This window comes from Ochotona princeps, chromosome 14 (genome assembly GCF_030435755.1).
Source record: "Ochotona princeps isolate mOchPri1 chromosome 14, mOchPri1.hap1, whole genome shotgun sequence".
Taxonomy (NCBI): Eukaryota; Metazoa; Chordata; class Mammalia; order Lagomorpha; family Ochotonidae; genus Ochotona; species Ochotona princeps.
Window position 1 is genome coordinate 44,095,900 of NC_080845.1, and position 26,156 is coordinate 44,122,055.

Sequence of the window (26,156 nt, forward strand, 5' to 3'; positions counted from 1 at the left end):
CCTGACCAGTCTGCTGGGCCCTGTGGAACAGCCTAATCTCCCCTGCCTGTGGGGCTCTACACAGTCTGTGAACAGAAAGGGAGAAGATTCGCCTGGGGTTTCCCATCTGCTATAGATTGTGGTGATATACTTGCATATGCTCAGCTTTATTGATATAAATCATTTTGTCATGAGGTATCATCAGGGCCAAGGCAAACGAGTCAATTGCATTTTGTCATTATGTATAATCATCAGGTTATGCATTATATAATTTACCCGCTGTCAGTCTTGGATAGAGCACTTTTCACTGAGATATTTCTTTGCAGCTCTGGAGATGACAAGTGACTCATTTTAATTCAGTTTCTTCCTTCAGAGCTTCTCTACTTTAGTTCTAGTGATTTTGTCCCCAGAGGTCACCAATCTCCTCCTACCAGAACGGCAAGAGGAATGTCTCGTCTCTATGACAGCAGTAAGTAAGGGGGCATGAGAATTAAGAACTCCCACCATTAAAAACACACTCACAGAAGTTGTTCTATAGCAGTTACTGCAAATATGCATAGACTTGGTGCAAAACGGTAATTCCTAGATTTCTTGATAGTTAGCTGTGATTCAGTTGTGTGTTAGAAAAAATTAGAAAAATTTCTAACACTTTTAGCATTTCTTAGGAATCCTTCATGAGTGGCCTTTAAAATGCCACTATTCAAATATTCAAATATGAGCTCAGAGATTTAAAAGGAATCACATTCTACCCATTTGTAGCTTTAATCTTCTGATTACTTAAATGTTTCACTGTATAGCAGAAGCTCCCAACACATATGATTAAAGAAAATGCCTGCCTGAACATACTATGTCAGAGTCAACATTATCTCATCCTTCATTCTAACCACCAGAGTCTGTAAATTATTCTTCTGTAAGCTTTTGTGGAATTACATTTTTTCACTGCTCTAGGGTAGTTAAGATGTAGATGACATCTCCAATTTTTCATGTTCCAAGGTCTTTCTTCCTGATCTCCTTCTCTTGAGCCTTGTCCTATGGGCAAAGTATTCATGACATTCATTTGTGGTTCTTCAGCATACACGAGAGTAACCACATCTGCTTTTCTTCTTGGCCTACAATTCCAGTTAAAGCCAAATCCCACCATATGTCAATTCTTTTCCTCCTGCTGGCCAACATGTGAAGAAAGAAAAATCACCCACAGTAAAGATATACATTATTATTTGGCATGCACAGGAAGATGTGTGGAAAACATGCTCAATGAAGGAACTATGGAAGGATAGATAATGGCAAAATCTGGAGAAAATATGCCAAGTGAGGTCAAAACAATTCTAAAGATGCATGTCCTTAAATACAAGGTCTCTTACTGCTATCTGTATATGCCACAATTTGTTGAATTCTGGTTGTCAGAGAGAACCATATACTATTAAATGATCTGGACTAGTTATGTGACTCCATTATTGGTATAAATATCATGAGAATGTACACAATGTACCTTAGAAAAACCCAAGTGGACACACACCTGAGGTACCCTGCTCTGATTCATCTCCCTGCCCTATTCCAAATGCCCCATTGGTGGAATTGTGCCAACAGGAAGAAGAATAGTTATGTGCTGAGGCTTTGGAATTGACTTGTGGGCACGAATCTTGGCTCTATTTTATAGCTCTGTGACTCTGAGCATGTCACACTGTATGGCTATGCCTCTGTTACCTTCTGTGTAATGTGAGGATTAGCAGGTTCTTGCTCATGAAGTTGTTACACAGACTAAATGAGATCATGTAAAGTTGCCAACTTAATGGTACATACATACATATCTGCTATATAGAGAGATTAGGACACAAAAGTCAATAAACGACATCACATATCATTACCTAATACTAACTTTGAAAGAGCCTATTTCACCATTGACCAAATCACATTTTTAAATGAAGAACATTTGATCTTCCTATGATAAGGATGAATTTGTGCTTATCTTTCTCTTTCTGCTATATTCCACTATTAGCATGACAATACCTATCACGGAGGAGCTGGGATTTTTCCTGTTCTCATGTTGGACAGCAGAGCTAATGCATGCACAGAGAGTGTCTTTAGATTCATGCCTAGTTGATTCCTGCTGTGTCTAGCATTGCAACTATGTAATCTGATTTATCCCATTGAAGCTAACCAACAAACAGAAACATGAAGCTTTCCATAACATTTTCAGTCATTTTCATTTTGGTGGAGGTGTTAGTCCTGGCTGCTGCAGGTAGTTAAGAGCTAAGCCAGGGGTGGATAACAAATCACCAAGTCAAAATATTGCCCCACCTCTGTAGTGTCTTACATTTGGTTGCGGAGAGCTGGGATTTATACTGCCCTCGGACCAGCCGGCAGGTGGACCCATCTCCGTTGCAGACCCCACAGTTATCCTCCTTGACGGTGCTTCCCAGCTGGTGATCGCAGCCAACAATCTAACAAGAAAGAAAGATGTGTAATTCAACCAGCCATCTACCAAGACAAAGGTCCATGGTGAGGCCAAAAAACCACCAAATGATCCTTCCTTCAGCCTTGAGGGGTATAAAACATACTTTCCATGAATAAGATTAAACTACAATCTGAACCAAACTAGGGAAGGCAAAATGTACCATGTGTAAAGATGTGCTAGATTAAATTAACAAACAGAAAGAACAGAAGAAAAGAGAATGATGGGTAGGTGTTGTGGTGCAGTTGACTGCCACTTGGGATATCCACTGTCTATGGTGGAATGTTTTGGATTCAGTCATACTGCCATTTCATATCTATTTTTCTACAAATGCACCTTGGAGAGAGCAGATGACAGTCTAAGATTCTGGGTTTCCATTATCCATGTAGGAGACTCTGATGGAATTCTTGGCTTCTTACTTTGGCTTGGCCTAGCCTCAGCTATTCTATCTCTGTCTTTCCTTCTCTCTGTCATTTTCTCTTTCAAATAAATAAAACATTAAAAAAAATAAAGAAGAGAATGGTGGGAAGACTTGGTTAGGGGAGTATTGAGAGAAAGTATGGGAGAAGGAATCCTAAACTAGTGAAATTAAAGAATTTAAGTTCAAAAAAATGTCCACTCCCAACAACTAGAATTCATCCAAGTGACAAGATACATAACTATGAAGCATATAGTTGCTGCAGGAACTGTTTATGAAGACTCCCTATGTTCCATAGTTCCTTCCTAGGTGAACTGCCTAAGGGAAATGACAGACTTATGTATGCATTTCTAAGCAATCAGAACAGTGCTGGGTAAATGAAACCCACTCAGTAAATACTTGCTGAATGTTAATGCTCTTCCTCCCACTCTCCCTCCCTTGTTCTTTCTTTCTGTAAGTATTTTTTTTGTAATATTTCAGTTTTAAAAAAGAAAACAATCAACTAATAAAAACAAGGTCAATGTACACGCGTGGAAGGAACAGCTGGTTGCATTGTAGGGACAAACAGATGATTAGCAACAACACTGCACAATCTGTCTGGTGCAAGTAATCAGGCACGATACACATATCTCATTAATTATCAAAGGAATAATATGTCTCCGTTTTACAGTTGAGGCCATGAACTTGCCCAAGGTCACTTAGTTCATAATAAACCAAGTTGTAAATATTGAAACAAAACACTCATGCTTAGCTCAAATCATGCGAACAAAATCATAAGCCTGTATAAAGTAGGTAGGCAATTTCATCACTGTGTTTACTCTTTCCTTTCCAATGTCTGAGTTTTAAAAATTTTCAAATCCGAATTATTTCTGCTTGTAGATCTTAACAACTCTAATTACAAGCTAGCACCAAAATACTCATCCAATTCAAAATTATTTCAGTTATGTTTTTTGGCAAAATATATTGAGAACTGTAGTGATATTGGAAGGGCTTAATCTTACAAACTCCCCTACAATTTGTCCTGCCTTTCAAAAATGTAGTTGTTAATATAGTTTCATTGGGTTTTTTCTTCTTCACCTTTTACATATTGCTGCATTACTGTATAAATATTATAGAATATAAAATGTAATACATATTATTTTTTTTAAGTTTTTTTATTATTATTGCAAAGCCGGATATACAGAGAGGAGGAGAGAGAGAGGAAGATCTTCCATCCAATGATTCACTCCCCAAGTGAACCGCAATGGGCCGGTACGCGCCGATCCGAAGCGGGTAACCCGGAACCTCTTCCAGGTCTCCCACGCGGGTGCAGGGTCCCAAAGCCTTGGGCCATCCTCGACTGCTTTCCCAGGCCACAAGCAGGGAGCTGGATGGGAAGTGGAGCTGCTGGGATTAGAACCGGCGCCCATATGGGATCCCGGGGCTTTCAAGGCGAGGACTTCAGCTGCTAGGCCATGGCACTGGGCCCAATACATATTATTTTATTATGTGAAAGTCTCAACAGGGGAGGCAAATGCTTATCCCACACAATGAGTATAAAATGCTAGGCATATTAAAGGGCACAACACACAGAGCCATTTTACATAGAGTGTGGAATCTGGAGGAAGCCAGGGAAGACTTTCCTGAGGAAGAGGCTTTCGAGCTGAGGGAGGAATGATGAATTGTAATAACAACTGAAGCACAAGGGCTGCTATGAGACTCAGCACATCTTTTAAAAGTGCCCAGAAAGTAGTTAGAGAATAAGCAAAAACCAAAGTTGTTGAAAATAAAAGATTAACCATCTGAATCCTTTGAGAAAGCAAGCCTGGTGATCTCAATTTAGGCAGCAGTCAATGAATTACTAATGCTACTGTTGAGAGGGATTTAAAAAAATTGAGCTTAATTTTATATGATCCTCAGAGGGAAGGATAAGATGGGCAGTTAGCATGAGAACACACACTTTCAGGCATCTCAAATCTATGTGATTCACTTTTCAACATGATAGGAATTTCAGGTTTTTCTAGGATTTAACTTTCTCTAGAAATTCTTCCATGGAATCTGATGTCCCTAATGGAGCCAACAGAGATAATCTTGAAAATCTCTCTACTCTTAAAGATTGTTTTATGGTTCCCAAATCATAAGAAAATAGTTGAACTTCAAAGATACAAAGAAATATCATATTAGGATTCACTAAATAGGAGGTGACATTTTTAAGGCTAATTTGGACAGTTAAGGCTCTCAGTGTGGGCTGCGAGGCCCTAGAGCATGAACCAAGTCTGTTCTAACCAGGCTTTGTTCAGCTTTAGTGTTTTAAATACAAGCATCCCTAACATATTTTTTTTTGAGCTTCTCGGTATCAAGTCCTCATTAAGATGCCAAAATATTCTAACTCAATTATTTTTAAAATGTGGAATACTTCATCGTCAGATAAAGTGTTCTCATTTTGATCCAAGTGGAAAGCTGTTAGCAATTATATCAGAATAATCATTCTTGACATATCTTAATCTGTTTATCTTAAATAACTGCTAGATTAATTAAAAATTAAAATGTTACTTTAGGACCTGTTATTAACAGAAAGATAAATAGGTAATATATAAATGGGATTAATTGGCAGGGATGTTAGATCCTATTGTGTTTTTACACATGCTAAATTTTTTGACTAGAATATTCTTTGTTGTACTCATACTTCACAATTTAAATTGTCTGGCCTCAAAAAGCCTCTTCTAGGGCCAGCATTGTGATATAGTGGGTAAAGCCACCCGTGCAATGCTGCTATCTCATATGATTGCTAATTCTTGCCTTGGCTGCTTCACTTCCAATCCAAATCTCTGATGATGGTTGGAGAAATGCAGCAAAAGATGGCCCAAGTGCTTGAGCCTCTGTGGCCTATGTGGAAGACTCAGGTAAAGCTCCTGGGTTTTAGCTGCATCCTGGCTCAGAGTTAGTCATTGAGACCATTTGGGGAGTAAACCAGCAAAGGACAGAGGAGAAGATCTCTCTCTTTCAAAATAAACGAATCTTATCTTAAAAGCCTTTTAGAGATTTCATTGGCAACTACTTTATTGCTCTAAGCCTGCTTCGATTTTTGTTCATATTTTCATGTGCTAGAGACTGGTAATTGTTATATAATACCCATCTTTTGTCTTTTTTTCAGTAATAGAACTCTATCTGGGGAGATATTATATGCAGTAAGAGAATATATATCTCATTGGCCAAGTGACTAGCCTGTACTTTGTGGAATGACAGTGGGAGTGTGTGTGGGTTCTCTCTCTCTCTCTTCCAAGCTGATTTAGCTGGGTAAGATTCCTTTATGCCCTCTCTCTTCCCTCTTGCCTGTTGACTCCAGGCCATGCTGAAAAATAAGATGAAGTTAAGAATGGAAGCACTGCACAAAGCGTTGCAGGACAAAAAGAAAGAACTGGCCTGCGAACTGTATTTGGAATGATTACATCTTACATTTTTCTGAAAAAATAAATCCATGATATGTTTAAGCCAATTTTACTGTGAGGTGTAATACACATCCAACTCAAATGGTTATATATTTTCCATTGAGCTTACCCTGTGAGTAAGTGTCTGTCTCCACACCAATAATGGACTAATTGAGAATCCTTGCTTAACATATCTATATATCTGCTGTTTGGCATAATACTTGAGATGCCCAAAGAAAGATGGCAAATCAATTAAACACACAGCACCAAACATGATATTTTGCTAATAATTCTGATGCATGATGTGGAAAGGACCATGTAATCATTGATGATATGCATATTTATGCAACAATGTATGTGTTCATCTGTGATCTGTGTGTTTCTATGTGTGTATATAGAGATGAATAGACCATAAATGACTAGAGGACAAATGTAATCTCTGTCTTGATGTGAACAAGGATTACTGTAAAGGGCTACTATTTTTAAGACACTTTCCCAAGTGTACCTACATAATTAGCAAAATGTCATGGAAGATAATGTTTGGATCACTGAGTTCCCAGACCCACCCCATTCTGAACAAAACATTAAAGTGACATAATGACCACTCATAACTTTGGCAACCACAAGGACTCTTTTTGCAAAGGATGGAAAACTAGTTGGATAGTTTGACTTAAGGCAGCTTTTCAGTATTCGGTTACTAGGTGTCAGTTGGATGCAGTAGTCCAATCATTTCCATCCCAAATGATTGCACAGCATTGCTTATTTTATAAAAAATTATTAAAGATTTATTTATTTGAAAGTTACAGATAGGGAAAGATGAAGAAAGGGAAAGGGGGATTACAACATTGGCCCCTTAGTTTGTAAAAGTTTTGTTTTAGGTGACATAAAAAGTAAAAATCTCCAAGAACAATTTGTGAAAGTCAAAAGAGCATTTTGAGACTTAAGATTGTTTTTCAGACATTACCTGTAGCTCATCATGTATTTCATATGCTAGATGTATGTTTTTGCATGATCGTGTGTAAGTTTTGTATCTTAAAGTATATTCTATGCCTCTACTTATATACATACACATACGCATGCACATATACAGACCTGTAACCTTTGCCCTACTTTTTGGTAGAACATACACTTAACACTGCTGATTTTCTTCATTCTTCAGGACCACACACTCCTCTCTAAAAACTAAGACCCTGTCTTCCAATCCAAGTTGGCTCACAGATGTTTAACATGTTGTGCAGATTGTTGGTATCACATCTGCAGAATGTGCTGATAGAGCTTTCTCCTCTCACTTTGTCTTGCTGATAGCACTAAACAGGCAGAACTCAAGTCCCGTGGACACTGAACCACGTGCAGTAAAATATCTTCTCTAGAAGGCTTAAGAGAAAGATCATCATATCGAAGATTTGGACAATGTCAATGAATATGATCTAAAAGCAGATACCAAGTCTCAGACTGACATTCTTAGATGGGTTCATACTGGCCTCATTTCAAATGGTTTCCCATAAAGACTTCAATTTCTAGCATCAAATTCTAAGCCAGTGATGTCAAGCTTTTCTTGATCCAACACCATGAGGTAAGAAGCTTTTAAATCCTCTATTTTCAGCACGGGGAAAGACAAATAGGGAAAACTGAACTCTGCAAATCAGATCACAGTCACTCTTACTTATAACTAATGCACATACAACTCTAAGAGTGGTGCTTTTTCTAACAGTGTGCTTTTTCATACATTGCACCTCACTTAGCTTACTAAATAGGGGAGCTAGTGCATTTCTTACTTTACTGTCAAAATACTTACATATGGATTAATTTGCTTAGGTCTATCTTTTTAAATGCAAGATTCATAGTATATGCATAGTTATATCATGCAATAATTTTTTTAACAAAAGACTGGGTAAATGGAACAAAGAGGCAAAAAACATAAGAAAGGCAAAGACAAAGACATAAGTGAAAAAACTACACCAAACAAAATATGAGGTCCTACGCATTTTGATAGATGGTGGGAGCCACCCATCTGGATTTGAGTTTCCAAGAAGAAAGATGAACTGAACAATTTTAAGAGTCACAGGATTCACCACATCTTTTAGAAAATGTATGACATTTTCCTGGGAGTAGACATTCAGTAAGTTTGTAACAAATGAAAAAAGAAATGACTCAGGAGACTACCGTAAGTACTCAAAGTACTGGAATCCTAAATATACATGACTTTCTATGACTTGTGAAAGATAACGCTAACTAGTAATCTTCCAATCACATCTAAGCAAATACAGTGACACTTCCAGAGTTTTCGGAAAACTGGAATTAAATGATACATTTGTTTTGGTGCAAAAAAAATCCCTGAAATCCATACAAAGTATTCTTTGGGTACACATTTTACATGAACTTTTTGAAGATTCCTTATAAATACCCAAAATTTCAAAAGGCTATCTCTTAATCACTTTTGATGACACCTGAGGGCCAAGCAACATTTTGGTAGAAGCATACTAAAAAATATATGGCATCCAGGAACAGAGCATCAAGATAATACAATTTAATCCGAAAGCAAATCTTAAGGCAATTAGGGCTATGCAAAAATATAGCTCCACAGGTAGCCACTACCCATGTGCCCATGCCAATATCCACAGCAGACATTACTAACCAAGGGCAGCATGCTTCGATGCCAGGTTTTTATGTGGCCCCAAATCTTCTAAGGCACTGTGCTCTAGAAGCTAAATCCAACAGACGATGGTTGTCATGAGGAGACAAAATCAATTTACCACTCTAAGCCATTTAGCTGATTTGCTACTTTCTTTTATATAACTACCTACAAATGTTTTTTCTCTTAAGATTTGAATGATTTTAGGTAAGGACTGCAAGAGGTTATATGGCATAAACAGTATAAAATACCACCTTGAAATTTCTGGCTTTAAATTATAATAGTTTATCTACTGGTTCATCTGCAACATGGGATATGAAAGCACAAGTAAGATAGTGATACTCCCACTATATCCCTTTGACACATCCCCTCCCCTCCAATACACACACATTCACACTATGCCTATCTTATAGTTTGTTAAAGGTACCCAAATTTACACACTTGTTTCTTGGGCTTATAACTAAGGTTTCCAGTTGGAGAAAAATAGAATCTTCAACAATTCACAAGATTGCAAAAAGTGGTCCATGGGTTATATTTATTAATGATTTCCAAAAGCCTAATGAAAAAATATATATCTACAATGAAATCACACAGCTCACTAAAAACATGAACCATCTCACTATAATAAGTTGAATCCTGATCTTTACTGCATTTAAATTCTAATTACACACTCAAATCTTTAAGTCATAAATACGAATAACAAATTACTACTCATACAGTGCTTAGAGTGCAGGGAAATGTACAAAACACAAATTCCATAGAAAACATGTTATAAAGGACTCCTTTGTGCTAAAATGTTGGGAAAACTGGTACAGTCCTTTGTTTGCTATTCAAATGCCCTTGGGAGGAGTAACACATGAAGCTGCTGATTAGACTTAAATTAAACCAAATCACTGGCATACAAAGAATTCCGTTAACTGTTATGATGCTATTGGGAATAAAGATAAGTGTAAGACATGGTTTTAATCTAGAGTGAATGGGTTTAATCAGATAATATCCTCAAAACAAGTGAGACTATAAATACATTAAGATCATTAACACTGATGATCAAAGGACATGGGGAGGAAAAAAAATGAAGGAAATGTGATTCAGTTTTTACCAAACACTGTTTACGTGCCTTATGCATTCTTCCATTTACCCTGAAAATTAGCTGAAGTTATGGCTATTTTACAAAAAATAAAACTGAGGCTCAGAAAAGTTAAACAACTTGCTGAAGATCACCCTAGCAGGACTTGAAGTGCTACATTGCCCTATGCTATCAATGAGATGTCCCTGTAGTCTACGATGTATTACGCTCTCTTGAGTATTCCACTTGCAGTGAGCAGACAGAAGAGTGAGCTTGCATATCCTTCTGCTGGCCACATACTGTTGCCAAAAGCAACACCTGCCTATTGCTCTGAGCACCGAGCTTGGACATCAGGAAAAATGTGGGATCTTTGCTTTCCATAGATTTAAAAGGAATGCTTCAGCAGACAGAAGTATTTTATTTGAGGGAATGAATCAGTGACTAAAAACACTGCCCATATTCTACAGCCATAAAAATCCACATATATGTGACAAGGGGAAATACTGACAAATATTTATAGCTATTAGTCTAAAGGAATGAGGTACAGTTCTTCTATACCTCAATATTCTACTCTATGAAAAAAATCAAGGTAATTATTAACTCTCTTTCCTTAAGGCAAATATTTTCCCAAAGGAGTCCTCCACACACATGGCATTTTCTCTTTGGGGCTTTAGCAGTCACTATTTGAACCTCCTTCAGGCTTCAGCAGGTCTTCATGATGGTTTATAATGTTCTACATCATTTTACTGGATTTCTTCTCTATTACATCTCCCTATGGCTCATTGTCCTTCCTGTTCTTTAACCACATCAAACAACTTCTCATCTTAGGACAGGCCTTGTTGTTGCCTCTGACTGGAATACTCTTACTCAGACATTTCTATAACAGCAGTCCTGCCTCCCTTCAGCCTTTGTCTGAGATGTTCACCAACTGCGGCCAGTTATGTAACGCTGCATCCCTTTACAGGCCCTAGTTCTCTTATTTTTCCCACCTTTTCTTATTTAATGTATCTATTTAATCACATATTTTGCTTCATTACTCATTTTATTATTTCTTTTCTACTTCCCTCCCAAACAGAGCAGTTCAAAGCCAGAGATATTTGTACAACTTGTTCACTGTCTATCGAGAACAGTACCTGGCATTCATCAACCATCTATTAAATAATTTTTGAATGAATTAATGAACTCACTCTGTAGGCAAATCCACAGGTGACAGGCACATTGTGATTTCAAATAATTTTCCTTCTTGTCCCAACCTACAATGTCACAAATATCACTATTTGACATCTCTGTCACAACTTCTGTATACTGAGAGATAACTGAAAAACAAAGTGATTTATAAGGATTCATCATGCAATAGCACTGCAATCTGAGAGTTTAACATCCACTTGCCATTTCATCTGCTTTGTTTCTGGTTTATTATCTACCAGACCAAAATTGCCTTAGTGTAGAAATATTCTTTTTTTTTTTTCAGAAATGAATCTCCCTCTGATCTGTTTTTCACCAGACACAGCTCTCAAGAATTCACACTGTAGTTCCATCACCAGTTCTGGATCTGAAGGTTAACATTACACTTGATAGGTTGAGGTTGATTACTGGCTCTTCCTAATGCACATCAACTGTGCAACCCCTTGTTCAGGGTGTCGTCACTGCCCTGTCTGAACTGTAGCCCTTTAGCTGGTCACCAGGGTGGAAGTGAGCAACACCCCTTCCACCAGCAACCTGCTTTCTTTCACCTCCACCAAAGGCTGAGAAGTCAACCACCTCTGTACTTAAATTCCAAAGGAGGCTTTGGTTTCAGTGGAATGAGATTGCTGCTGGGGTCTCTGTTTTAAGAGTCACATTTTTTTTTATCTTATTCTTGTTTGAACTGTGTATTTTGGGGGGGTGTCTCTTAATAGCTTGCTCACCAGGCAGTTCCAGAGACACTAGTTGATCTCTACTAGGTCTGAGGCATCTATAATTTTTATATTATAAAGCAATTAGATAACAGATGTGAATGCAAGGAATAAGAAGGAACAGACAGAAAAAGTGCTAAATCTATTCAATTGCCTACATTTTAAAGAATTGTCTCTCTCCTTCCTTCCTTGTGGTCATTAGTATAATCATCTACTTACTGGAAAAACACTCTGGAAGTTTTGAAAGAGAGAACAAATATTATTTCAAATACTTATTAAGAACTCTCAAGTACTCTCAGTCTGATTTATTTTCTCCATTCTGAAGAAAATTCTTGTTAGAAGTTATTGCTAAACACATCTAGGGTTTTTTTTTTTTGCCTACTGCTTTTAGTTAAACTTGTTTATCAATTAGAAATCCTAAGAATTAACCTAGTATAGCCACTTGGGCATGCAGACACTAGAATTCACTTTCAGCATATGGTCAGGCGACTGCTCTAGTGGGCTGTGTTCTCCCTCCCTTGCTTCCAAAATTAGGGTGTCTGGAGAATGCGAAACAAAATTATACAAAGCACTGACCTCTGGCCTTGCTTCTGTCTCTCAGACTGTGAAGTACCCAAGAGGGAAAGTGTTGAATTTGGCCTCACTTCACATGGCATTAACTGTAATTCTTTGTGAATTGTGGTGACATCATGGTATACATTGACATCACTGCTCAGACCCCCTTCTGCTGCTGGGCATTACAGTACATAGTTTTTGTTCAAACACAAATGTCCTTTGTTAAAAAGAAAGGATAGCAGCTGGTCTTCTGCCCTGGCACAAATATGGATCTTACTGGAATGTGTGTGTCTTTTGAGTAAGTTACCAAAAAACAGCCATTCCCCTCTAAGGGTTAGAGTTCACAGATACAGTTCTAAATCATTTTTGGCAGCTTATATTCAAAGAATTCAAAAACTTCAGCTATAGACAGTGGTTTAGCAAAATCACACCTACAGGACCCAGTGTGATGGCTCAATGGCTAAAACCCTCGCCTTGTGTCCATCGGGACCCCATATGGGTGCCGGTTCCTATCCTGGTTGCCCAGCTTCCCATTCAGCTCCTTGGTTGTGGCCTGGCAAAGCAATTGACTACAGCTCAAAGCCTTGGGACCCTGCATCTGTGTGGGAGACCCGGAAGAAGCTCCTGGCTCCTGGCTTCAGATTGGCTCAGCTCTGGCAATTGAGGCCCCTTGGGAAGTGACCAGCGGATGGAAGATCTTTCTCCCCGTCTCTCCTTCTCTCCTTAGGTGCTTTTCTAATAAGAACAAACAAATTGTTAAAAAATCATACTTACAATGGAACTCTCATTTATGCATATGGATATGCTATCTGAAGTCAATATTCCAAAAGCAGTAGTGTACTAGCCGTGCTTGTGTCAAAGCTGGAGATGAGGGAGAAGAAAAGGTAAAAAGGAATGTGTCTACATCTCCAAACAATTCTCCTTCCAGTGTAATTATTCTGGAATCTCAGATCTCAAGTTAGGAGGCTATGTGCCATTCCTTGGCTCTCAAATCTGTGGTTTCTTCCCAAAACATAATTGGAAACCTGTTGGATTATACCATCAGCAGTACGCTTTCAAGCCTGTCAAAGACACCCTTAACTGATACACCATATTCAATATCCTTTCCTTTCCTAGGTTTTCTGCTGCCATTTTTGTTTGTCCATATTGGCTTCCTTTTAGAATTAGTGGAGAAAGCTGATCAGAAACAGAATTTATGAAAAACAGCCTCTGAAATAACTGTATTTCAATCCTAAAGGGCTCAAATGCATGCACTTGACAGCAAATTTTCTTACCAGTTTGATCAACTAAAGGTTTTTAACCCAAAAATTTTCCAAGAGGAATATTAGTCATAGCACAAAATATTTGGATGGGATAATAAGCATATTTTATTGAAAAAAAATACAGCTTTTTTTCTGTCATAGAAGAAATAGAGACAGGACATGAATCTTAGAGTTCTTTGAGCCTTATAGTTATTAGAAATGTAATACCTGAAAGAAACAAGATCATAATTATATTTCAGTGTTTGATGCATTTATTCATGTCCATGGTCACTTTTTTCCCTGGAATATCTTTACTTGCACCACATATAAGAATATACATGTTGGGTAGCTCCCAACCTTCAAAAAGGCAGCATGACATAATGAGGGAAACAAATGCTCCAATCTAGATTTAATGACTTATTACGATTTGTTTGACCATATCTCATGGCATTGCATTCTCTTAAGAGTTTTAAAAGAATAACTAGATCTGCTTTATATAATTAAAAGGACTTAGTGTGATGACTTTTATAAAAAGATATGGTACATGATGTGCTATTCTTTAGAATAAAACAATTCTGACATGTATCCTGGAATTCCTTGGACCTGCATTTTCAGTTTTCTAGTCTTCTGGTTTTGATATGCAGTCCTTGTGTAAACAGAAGCCATGTGCTCAGTATATGTATGAAATGTAACTAAAGCTGAGGGATGCCTCGACAACCTGGGTACATGTGGACTAGTTGTCCTGGAACTCAAGACACATCATCAAGTTTGCGAAGGTTCAGATTCATTTCAGTATCCCTGGATCTGATGACAGCAGACACAAAATAGAAACACAATTCTGACCCTGTGTAAGAACTACATTCTTCAGAATTCAGAGTGGATGAGCTTTTTTGGAGAAACTAAAGTAGCATATAAAACAGAGGTAGGCTTGGTTGCCTCTTTAGGCAAAGACCTCTGGGATTTCAGGATTCTATAAGCAATATTAATTCTGGAATTGCTGTGGAGTAGCAAATAATTTCCTCTGCAGCCTCCTCAAATTATAAAGAAAGTTTAAGAATCTGGAAACATCCCTCCACAGTCCATTAATTCTAAGGTCATTAATACAGAATTAACTAATAACTACTTTCAAATACTTACAAGCAAGTAACAATAACTAAATGTATTTGCCAACACAAAATAGGTTTCTTAAAGTCCTTCTTTAATTCCTTTAATAAAAGGAATTCTTGGGTAAAGCAAATTTTCAGGGGTTGAGCAAGAACTTGGAAATGGTGTTCTTCCTTGGAGGTTTCACCTATGAATGTGTTGATACAACAGTTGAATTCAGTGGAAGAAAATGATTTCCCAGCAATCCAACTTGGTATAGGAACTATTAAAAATCTATTTTAGTAAGGAAGTATCTTTAAACAAAAGTCACTTAACTTTTCAAAAGGAAAAGGTATACTTCCTGAGCTTGGAAATTCTGTTTATGACTCGGAATTAGCAATCAGCCTATGAAATAGGAGTCACAAATTCCTCAGAGAAAAGTGGACTTATTGGTTTTTAATGAGTCCCAAATTTCCTGAGTCAGATGTAAGGTTAGCTGCTGAATGTGGTGACGGGAATTGGCTGGACAGAGGCTGACAGTTATCAATTTGGCCACCCTTTAGAGCATTTGGCTTGTGGGTTTAGGACAATCGGCTGCGTTTTGCTGAATCATTGCACTGTTAGGACAATGGCAAATTGAACTGTTCCTTCTTTTATTTTAGACAAAAACAAGTTCACTCAAAGGCACTGAGATAAGAAGAAATGACTACATACATTTTTCCCATTCAGAAAGATTAGGAAAATCCCACTAACCACCCACTCACATGCAAAGAAATGAATTCTATTCTTTCCTATCATGGTCCTCATTAAATCCAGCTGGAACTAAAATGTCAAATTGGACAGAATTCAACACTTAGCATACATCTAATTCAAGAGTTAAGTTAAATCATATGGCAATAGGAATGTTTAAGCTTAGAAATATTTTAAAATTTAAGTTTTACAATTATAGGTTTTTGATAAGTTTCCCCAACTGCAGACTTATCTTAATAGAATTTTTGCATATGCCACTCTTTAATTCCTTGAAATATACTTAGATGACCTGCATTTGTGTCCTGCTTTTTAAAAAAGATTTATTTTATTTGAAATGCAGAGTCACAGATAAATAGATAGAGATCTTTCACCTGCTATTTCATTCCCCAAATTGCTGCAGTGATGGAGGTGGGGCTAGGCTGAAGCCAGGAGCTAGGAGTCTTATCTGGATCTCCCACATAGGTGTGGAAACCCAAGTACTCAAACTAGCTCTGCTGCTTTTTCAAGAAGCACCAAAAGGGAGCTGAATCTGAAGTGGAACAGCTGGGACTTGAATCAGCACCCTAACGGGAAGCTGGCAGCTTTCCTCAATATGCCACAAAATCTGTCACTAGGACCTGTTTGGTTTGAGTAGGACTTGTCTCATGTTTAAACTCTGATATCTGGTGATTGGTGAATTAAGAGTAGAGATTTGATCCAATTATGATGTTGGAGAGGTGAGTCTGGTGGAAGATATTTGGTTAATAGGGCTTGTGCCCTAGAAGCGTGGCTTTTGCAGAGGCTCAGTGAGTTGAGTTCTGCCTGGCTGCTCTCTCTCTGGCCTAGTTCATAATGTGATCATTACTTCACATCCACTATGACTTACTTCCAGTGGATACCAGACCCTGGGCAGGCCTGGTCCTGAATTTCCACCTCCAAATGATAAGCTGATACAAAGATTTTCTTTCCCAAAAAGCCCCTTTAGAGTAGTTTCAAGTAATAATAAAAAAAGTGGACTAATCTTTATTGCTTCATAATTGACCATGGGAAAGGAGAAGGTATTCAGGATTTTAAATTAGAGTGGGTCATGGAACAATTATAATTTGGCTACATTATGCCATGTAATATTTCCTCTGCATGTGTTGTGTATAAAATACATAAGTTGGCCACTCTTCTCCCAGTGAGCCACACTCTGGGCTGTGAAGTGTGCATTTTTACTTTATCCATAAAATATCTTCTGCTGACCATTTGTTATTCTGCAACTTGGCCATGACCTCAAACACCTGGGCACCTTCTTGGCAAGCCAGCCAGAAATCTACCAGGACAGAGACAAACAACTGCAGACCAAATAGAAATGCATGCAGTCCATTTGATCCTACTTCTGCAACACACAGTGCTTTTTTTTTTTTAAAGACCTTTTAGGATAGAGGGGTCTTTGATAAAGACATAAAACATTAAGTATGACTTCTCCAAACTTCGAAGAACCCCAGCAGTAGAGGCCCCATGTACCTGTGAACCTCCCAAGGCCCTAAAGCTTTTGTTCTGCTGGACAAATAGAAGACGCACATTCATCTTTACCTTCAGGCCTACTTTTTCTTATTTGCTTCAAGTATTCTGCTGACTCTAACTTTCACCAGTGCTCTAATGGAAATTGCCATGATTTTTTTTTTAATTAACACATATCCATAATGAATGAGATTTTTTTTCTCCTTCCTACTATGGCTTTATTGTGAATACTCAAAAGCTCTTTACTGGGCCTTGAATGGAAACGTTACTTTCTGAATGCCTTTTCCCAGACCACAGCCTCAGGCCTAAATCTGACTAACTGTTGGTTATATTTTCACTAGACTACTATGGAACTGGGCTCAGCCCTGAGTCTGGCTCTTATTAACAAGGATCCAGGTGATTTAAGCCTCTATGATAATTATTGCTACAATTCCAGCTCATGTTTCACACTCCAGTCACTTCCAAAAGATATTGCCAAAATATCCTATCCCATGTATTGATTTGGTTCCTCCTTTTAACCAACTGAATCATATTCAAACCCTTATATTTTAGTGTCCTACCATAATCTGTTGTTCACATCACTATGGCATGTGCATCAGTCCAGATGTTCCATACTCCCATTACTTGAAGGATTCCCACAGGTTTCCTCCTCACATCTTTGGAGAGAGGCAGATATACAGGGAGATCTAGAATCCCTACTTAGGGGTAGGCAGGTACATGCAGACCCTACAGCATCTCCATCTGCAGGCCTGTTCAGGACGAGTCACTAACACCTGGTTCCAATATTATATAATCCCATTATCAGGCTCTTACCAAAAGTCAACCAAGCACTTAAGTTCCATTTTGGCTTTAGGATTTCTCCCCTTCAACATGTAATGTTATCCCTGGTGCCCATTGGATGGCCAGCATTCATCATGGTTAATTCGCTCTTAACATGACATCCTTCCACACCAGATGCATCCAAACAGCTTCCTCATGTGATACACCAGATCTCTACATCACAATTTGGGATCACTACACATAACGTTTCAAAAACATTAAAAATAAAGAAATACTACACTGGGGAAAAGGTTTCCAATATGTAAACTTTAGGAAAGCAAACTCTAGCATGATAGTTTTAGAGTCCTTAACCAAATGGTGCTCTCTAGAACATTTTTTTGTTGAGAATTCAGCTGAACATTACTTTTCCTAATCCATGTGTCAAGAGCAAACTGTGTGTGGATGGCTCATTGGTGGCTTTCTTCTTCCCTGATCCAAGAATTTTGCTTGGATCAGCAAAATGTGGTCCTTCCACTTGAAATTCACAAAGCTTTTTGCTTGGTGGCTGGGCAGCAGAGGTAGAAAATAAACCTGTCAGAGTCATTCTGAGGAGTAGGAAATACCAGGGAACAGACTATGGCAATGGGCAATTCTCATCTATAAAACCTGATTTCAAGACACATTAACAAATAAACAGTAGAGAAGAATGGATTGTAATGTTTATGAAGCACCTGCTAGGGGTCAGATATTATTAGCTGTTTGATCGAGTTCATGAAGCCTCTATGACAAAATCTTGACTATAGAGACAACAAAACCAAAGCAAATTTCTCTGTCATCTACCTAGAAAATGGCAGAATTGAGATTTCAGCCTCATTCTCATATGCCATTCCTATTACTCTAGATCATTGATGTATCACAGGACTTTCAAGAAGAGCCATGTACGATGAGACATCAAAAAGCTTGTGGAAAATCAGGTTAAAAGATGAGTTTAATAAAATGGAAAAAACCCTGAAATTCATTCATAGATTTTTTTTCTCTTTTGATTCTGCTAATACACATTTGTGTCAACTGTTTGAAGAGCCTTTTATGCTTGGATCTTAAAATTACATAAAATCAAGTTAAACTTACTTTTTAATTCCATTTTCCAGAAGAATCCTCATACAATCCAAACAGCTCAAGTAGTCTTGCCTGCATTAATAGCTACACATATGAGAACAGATGTTAAAAGAAATGTTTTTGAGGGCGTATTTGTAACATTGTTTAAAAATCTAGCCTTCCATTAACATCTTGATTCTGTTTACTCGAGCTGATTTTTGACACCAAGCGAAAGCACTCAAGAAAGACACTTCCAAAAGACAACTCCTTGGGAGACAAAAAGATCCCAAAGCTTTTTCTCATCATATGAAAACAACTTCCCTGCATAATTGTTTTCACTTTTGCTGAGCCTGACTTCAGCATTGCGTTGCTCATTACCTTCAGCAGAGGGGAAAACATCTCCAGTAGCAGTTGGCATGACTAAGACTGAGGAAGAAGGGAGGGGCGAGGGAGTGGAAACTAACTGAATTTAGCCCAAACACAGCTCACATCTGGGCAGCCTAACCCTGCAGAGACCTCACCAAACCTTGCCAAAAGCCAGTGATCATGACCCTACAGTGAACTTTTGATTTATACCATGCAGTGTCAGAAAGAAGAAAACCCACTGTGACACAGTGAATCCCAGAGAATGCTCGTTTGAACACTTGGTTCACACAAACAAAATCTACCTCTACTTCTGCTGCTTTGTGTGGGTTAAGTCCAAGACGTGAGGCAAGGAGAGCGTGTTTCAGTATCAAAATCACCTTCATGCTCAAGTCTAACTCCTTTGAATCCAAAGTAAAATACAAACAATTGGAAAGCATGCAAACAGTGTATTTTCACATTATGTTCTATTTGGTAACTTCACAAAAGCAGGAAAATTGGTAGTTTTAGTTCCAAAAGCATTTGAGATTGCAGTTGCAAGAGTGATGCAAGCACCAAACAAGAACCCTCTGGGAGTTATGTAAGAAACTCCTGCCCCACATATGCTCTTTAAGGACTGACTCAAGCTCCATGCCTGAACCTAAAACATCTGTCTTATTTTTGTTCTTGCTTTTCTGACTGCAGAATCCATGACAGAACATAAACACGCTATAGCTATAAAATGTGTGAAATAGTGTCAAGGTTGTATGTGGATTAAAACTGGCCTGATAGTACTGCAAATGATATCTTCTTCTGCAGAAGTATTAAAACTTGTTTTAATTAGTTTTTTAGAGATTTATTTATTTTTATTTGAAAGGAAAATCAATAGAGAGAAGGAGAGAAGTAGGAGAGAGACCCTGCATCTGCTGGTTCACAGCTGATTTCTCAACTACAGCTTGAGCCTCGCAGTCTAAATAGATATCAAGAAAGCCTCCATTTTGTAACTAGTCATTTAAATTGCAGATGTGGATTCAGCTTGCTCAATGTGCACTTGCAATCATAAATCATCATCTGCATTGATGAGCAGGCTGCCGCTCTCTGCAACACCTCATTGGTATGCAAAGATGCACAGTTACACTTTTACTTCTTTTCTACCGACACATGGCTAGGTTTTGAGCTTGGGAGCAGCAGAGTGAAAAAAAATATGTGGAGGCATTCAGGGGAGAGGAATTGCAGCAGGAATACTTATGTCCTATACAGGCAAAAATTTCATCATCATGATCTCCATCCCAATGAGCAAACCCTTAGGCCAACACCCAGTTAAGTCAATGGTATTGTGTTAGTTGTGGAAGGATGAAAAACTTCAAAGTCACAGCTGTGCTTGAGTTAACTTCACAAGCCAGTGGCATGCATGCGAGAGGAGAGATATTGTTGGTAGGAACATGAAACAGTGCAGTCACTGTGAAGATTATTATGGCACATCAGCGAAAAATTGAACAGACTTGCCATATAATCCAGCAATTCTCCCTCTGTGTGTATACCTAAGAAGCACTGAAAGCAAGGAATAAAATAGATGCTTGTATGCTCATGTTCATAGAAGTATGAGTCACAATACTCCCCAAATGGAAGCAACTTTGATGTCCACAGATGGATAAATGGACCTAAAACATTATTCATTTATGAAAAATGAGGGCAATAGCCTAGTGGCTAAAATCCTCGCCCTGCATGTGCTGGGATCCCATATGGGGGCCATTTCTAATCCCAGCAGCCCCACTTATCATCCATCTCTTTGCTTGTGGCCTGAGAAGGCAGTGGAGGATTTCTCAAGTCCTTGGACCCCTATGCCCACATGGCAGACCTGGAGGAAGTTCCTGGCTTCAGATGAGCTAAGTTCTGGTTGTATGGCCATTTGGGAGTAAGCCAGCAGATGGAAAATCTCTGTCTCTTATATTTTCTGTGTAACTCTGCCTTCCAAATGGGAATAAATAGATCTTTAAAAATTGGAATTGTGATGTATGCTACGATTTTGGATGAACCTTGATGATATTATGCTAAGTAAAATAAATCAGACACAAAAGAACAGGTATTATATGATTCCATTTATATGTCATGCCCAGGGTAGTCAAATTCAAAGTCATGTAAAGCAGAATGGTGGTTATGAGGGCCTTGCCAGGAGCTAGATTTAATGGGCATGGAGTTTCAGCTTAAGAAGATAAAGAAGTTTTAGAGATGGATGATTATTATAGTTGCATGAAAATGTGAACTTAATTAATGCCACAGCATTGCACACTCAAAATTGTTTCAAATGGTATACATTATGTATGCTTTATTACAATATAAAGAATAAGAGTAAGAGTTACAAAAGCAAGAGATATACAATAAATGATGCAAAGAATATAAAAACAGAACTGCATGATTCTCATAGAAGTAAAATACTGAGGGGCTATGTATTGATAATTTTATCAATAGCAGCTAGTCTCATGGTCTCTTTGTATTTAGACACAAAATTCCTTATGTTTGCACTCACTATGTTTCTAGCAAGATTTGTATGGAACCAACCAAACAGCATTGTATTAAGTAATACATAGAACAGATCATAGCACAACAAAGCATAGTATAGCATATTATGTAGCTTTAGAGGCCAACAGTCCAGAACATGAACACAAGTTCTATTACTTATTAGTATGGTTTTGTACACATAATTTCATCTCTCCATGCATTAGCTTTTTCTTGTATAAAACCACACCTCCAAAAGTTTTTATGAGTATTCGCTGCCAAGAATGCATAATCTTTAGAGTTTAAGAGTCGGAAAAGTTATAACTACTATTAATTATAACAATCATAATGGCTATTACAATAATGGGAATTGAAGAAAGGTCAGGGAAAAAAGAACACCACATGTGTCTTTAAAAATTTGTTCTCTGATATTCTTCAAGTGTCAAAAATTGATCTCATCTTCTATAAAAGTATTTATAGCCACAACTTGACTGACTTATTTTCTCTTCTCACAAAGTGTTCACAGATCTAACACAAATAAGGAAAACAAGACTCTTCAGGATATAGGACTCAGCAATTCAGACAAAATGCACCATCACAAACCCATTGCTTGTGTCTCAGTTATTCTAGTACTGCCACTTCTCAATGTCTGACCTACTTATCTCCATGCGTCATATAGCTCTTTATGAGAAAAAAAAATACTCAGGAGATTGGAGATAACAACAGATTATCCCTAGGAACATAGTTCTTGATCAGTATGGACATTTGGAAATTGCACGTACCTGACACATTGGCGTGAAAGTTTAAAAGGACTACACATACTAGACTGGGGGTATAGATGGGCCTGATTTCTCATCAGCCTAGAAAGGTTGATGGAGGAGGCGAGATATGAGCTGAAAATTAAAAGAATGGCAGCAATACTTTGGAACAAAAAAGGCAAGCTGCCAAGTTCCCTTTTGCTCCATCCCTGTGCCAAATCAGAACCAGACAAGAAGCCAGGTCTGGGTACTGATTCCAGTGCTGGTACTATGCTAGTCACATTTCTCTATGCTACACACCAGCAACTTCCTTTGTACAGCTCAATGCAACTCTTGCTGGAATCCATTAAGAAGCTTTTTGAACCCTGGTGAACTTTTGGCTGAAGAAGAGAGGAAACTCATGTTTGCAGCAGAAGGTTCATCTTGTCCTAGTACAAAAAGATTTTAACATGTACGAAGGCGGAGGTTTTCCATGGTTTGTCTATCAATGTTAACTTTTGAACATTTCCAGCCTATCACAGCCACTCACGAAAGCACCAAAGATGTAGCAAAGGAACAACTGAGATTTAATTATTCTCTCATGGGCAGCAGCAGTGTCGAAGTAACATCGATGTACAAACCAGGAAGACATTGTTTAGGCATAAGCCCATATTGCACTCCCATTACAATTACTAATAATCTCAAAAATGGAGAACTTCACTGTGATTTGCAAAACCACTCTTTTCTGCATTTTCTTATTGCAGAAAATGATATGGGATGTTTATGAGACTCGAACCAAGTAAAGTTCAGTTTTTTTAAAGTTTAATAATCTTCTAAAAATAGTTTCATCATATTAAAAGTTATTAACTCACATAAATATTCTATATCTATGAGCCTTTTTATCTATTCACATATATATACATACCTATATATGTATACATGTATATATGCAGAAGTCACATCCATCCAATAACATTAACTTTTTTATACCAAAGCTCTATCTTATAAATAAGAACAAAAGAAAAGTTTTTAAAAATTCAGTTTTGGTACTTTTCTCATACGCATGTAGAACATGCCTCTTTCTGGTTGTAACTATGGTACTTGGTTCATCTTCTGATCATGGCTAATCAATTCAATGACAGACAGTTTAATTGGACCAGATTATTTTTCCTTGGAATCTGAAAATTAACTGAAGCTAGGGGAGACAGAATAGGTCTACGTACATTTGTATCCAGCATGTCAAAATCGTCCTATTACCCGAGCTTACTAAGGCTAGGCTCTTAAGCTTTCTGCTTGATTTTAGCTGATCAGATCAACAAATATTTTTCTAAAAGGAAAGTTGACAGTTCTGTACTGATCTGTAACCACCCAATAATTTATCATTTCCAGTAGAATATATCATAACCAAATGAATTCTAAAACATAGCCTCCATATTATGCTAGGAGGAGCATTTATTTTCCTATTCTGTAGTCAAATTTACGGAAGGAAACTGTTTAGAAATTTATTCCAGGCACTTCTAAAAGGACGGGAAAAAGTCAAAAGGGAAAATTTAAGATTTTGAGAAATCAGAAAAAAGGGAAACCCAAGTGAAGGAGAATAATGGAAAAGAAAATCAATGGCACATCTACACCTGGATATTCTGGATTTGAGAAGCAGACTTTAAAGCCATGACCAGATTGGGATTAAATGTGAAAAGAAAAATACCATAAGCAAGATACACAATTCCAAGACTAAACAAATGAGTTTCTTTTTCTTTTTGGAGTAACCATGTGTACAACTCATGATTTTATCTATTTATATATTAAGATCTTAAAACTATGAGTAGTTGCTCTCCATCTCCTATATCAAGGTTCTTTCTGGATTCAAATGATCCCAACAAATTTTCAAAAGAGTTCTCTCTACCTATGAGAATGGCTTCAGGCACCAGGGTCTTACCGCAATGTCTTAGCTGGAGAAGAAAATCTGAGTAGGAGACGTGCCAGTGGTAACTAACCATCTCCTTTCTCCTATTGCTGAGAACACTGGAAAGCCAGTGACCAATAAGGACTCCATTCTCGCACTGACTTCCATAATTTTGTAGACCTAAAATACAGGGTGGACGATCTGCTGTCATCCTGAGAAATGGTATGTTAAGATTTTAAAAAAAATAAGCTGAGTTCAAACCTTAATTGAGATACTTTTGAGACATGATCCTTAGCAGCATAATCAACAGCTTGGACTATAAATGGGCTTCCTCTGAGGTTTAAATGGTATAAAGTACTCAATATGGTGCATGGCAGGTTTATTCAATGCACAAAGAGTATCCATTTTATTACTGTTTATCATCACTATCACGCTGATGGATGACCGTTCTTTTCTCTTCCCTTTAAAAATACTTAGTGTACATAACCTTTGGGCAAGCATCAAAAACACAGATATCTAGGAATGCCAGTTGTAGGTACCATCCCAAGGTATCAAGTAGCAGCACTGTTGGCTGGGTTAGATGCAGACCAAAATTCACAGATGTATTAGTTTTAATGGCATGTTTTGTATCTGGGTTTTGCTGGGTCTATTGCATGTAAATGTACACACACGTGTGTGTACCCAATGTGGACGGCAGAAACCTAAACACTTGAGCTATCATTGATGCCCAGGTTACAAGGTCCACATTAGTAGGAAGCTGGAGTCACAAACCAATGTTGAGAATCAAACCCAGGAATATTGATGTCAGATACAGACACCTTAATTGGTGTCTTAACTGGTAGGTCAAATGCTTGCCCTGGAAACAGCTTGTTTATGGATATATGTATGTATGTATGTATTTAACTTATTTGCAAGACAAATACCTCTCCCAAACACACACACACACAAAGAGATGGGAAGAGGGAGAGAGATATTTTTTGCACACCTATCCACACCCAAAATACCAACATAATACCAACAATAGCATTGATTAGGTCAGGTTGAAAGCAAAAGCCAGATCTCCCATGTTGATGGCAGGGACCCAAGGACAAGAACCATTCCCTGCTACCAGCTTACTGGTTGTTTTCATTCAAGCACCCTTTGGTTTTTGCTCAAGTACCCTTTGTTTTTTTAAATGATGTCCCTAAAATGCAAGAGTAGCAATGCTGTCAATTTTATTACTGAAAGTTGCTATAACCATTCAATTTTAATACTATTATTATTATTCACCTCTTGCTGTGTTGCATTTATAAATTAAACTACATGAGGTATTTATAGGTAGGAACAAATAGTGTATATGGGATTCAGTACTACCTGTGTTTGCAGGCATCCACTGAGGTTCTTAAAACACAGTCCCACTGGTTGAGGGGCTGCTACTCTCCTGGGAAAAGAGGCTAACTAGCCTTACGAAACTGTTTGCATGCACAGCACTAAGAGAACATGTTTTAAATACCCTGTTTTTGTAGAAGCCTATTTCTTAAACTGCCACCTGTCAGTGCTTGACACACATGCTTCCCTAAGGCACACCTCCAGATAGACAAAGACCTGCTGGCAGAGCTCCATTCACTTCCCGTCAGAGCCTGTCTCTGTCTCCCTGGGTTGTCATATTGTATCCTCTATCAAGCAAACTACATTATTGTCATCTCTAGTCAAACAACAACAACAAAACAAAAATCTTGTTCCACCTTTAATGCAAGCACCATAACAATCAAGGGGGAGGAAAAACTGCACAGACATGGTGCCATGTCTCTCCTAAAACACTGTTATGTGTATGAAGGAATCAACATAGATACTGAAGTTTCTGTTTTAAGAACTGAAGAAA

The 26,156-nt window shown here is 37.9% G+C and overlaps 1 protein-coding gene across 1 annotated transcript in view; it reads right to left on the reverse strand.

The window, feature by feature from the left end:
- ADAMTSL1 (ADAMTS like 1) overlaps positions 1–26,156 on the reverse strand; it is a 410,929-nt gene that overhangs the window by 267,207 nt on the left and 117,566 nt on the right. Inside the window, exon 5 of the mRNA XM_004581085.3 lies at positions 2,294–2,420. Within this exon, the coding sequence (XP_004581142.2) occupies positions 2,294–2,420 (127 nt within the window). The remainder of the gene's footprint in view (positions 1–2,293; positions 2,421–26,156) is intronic.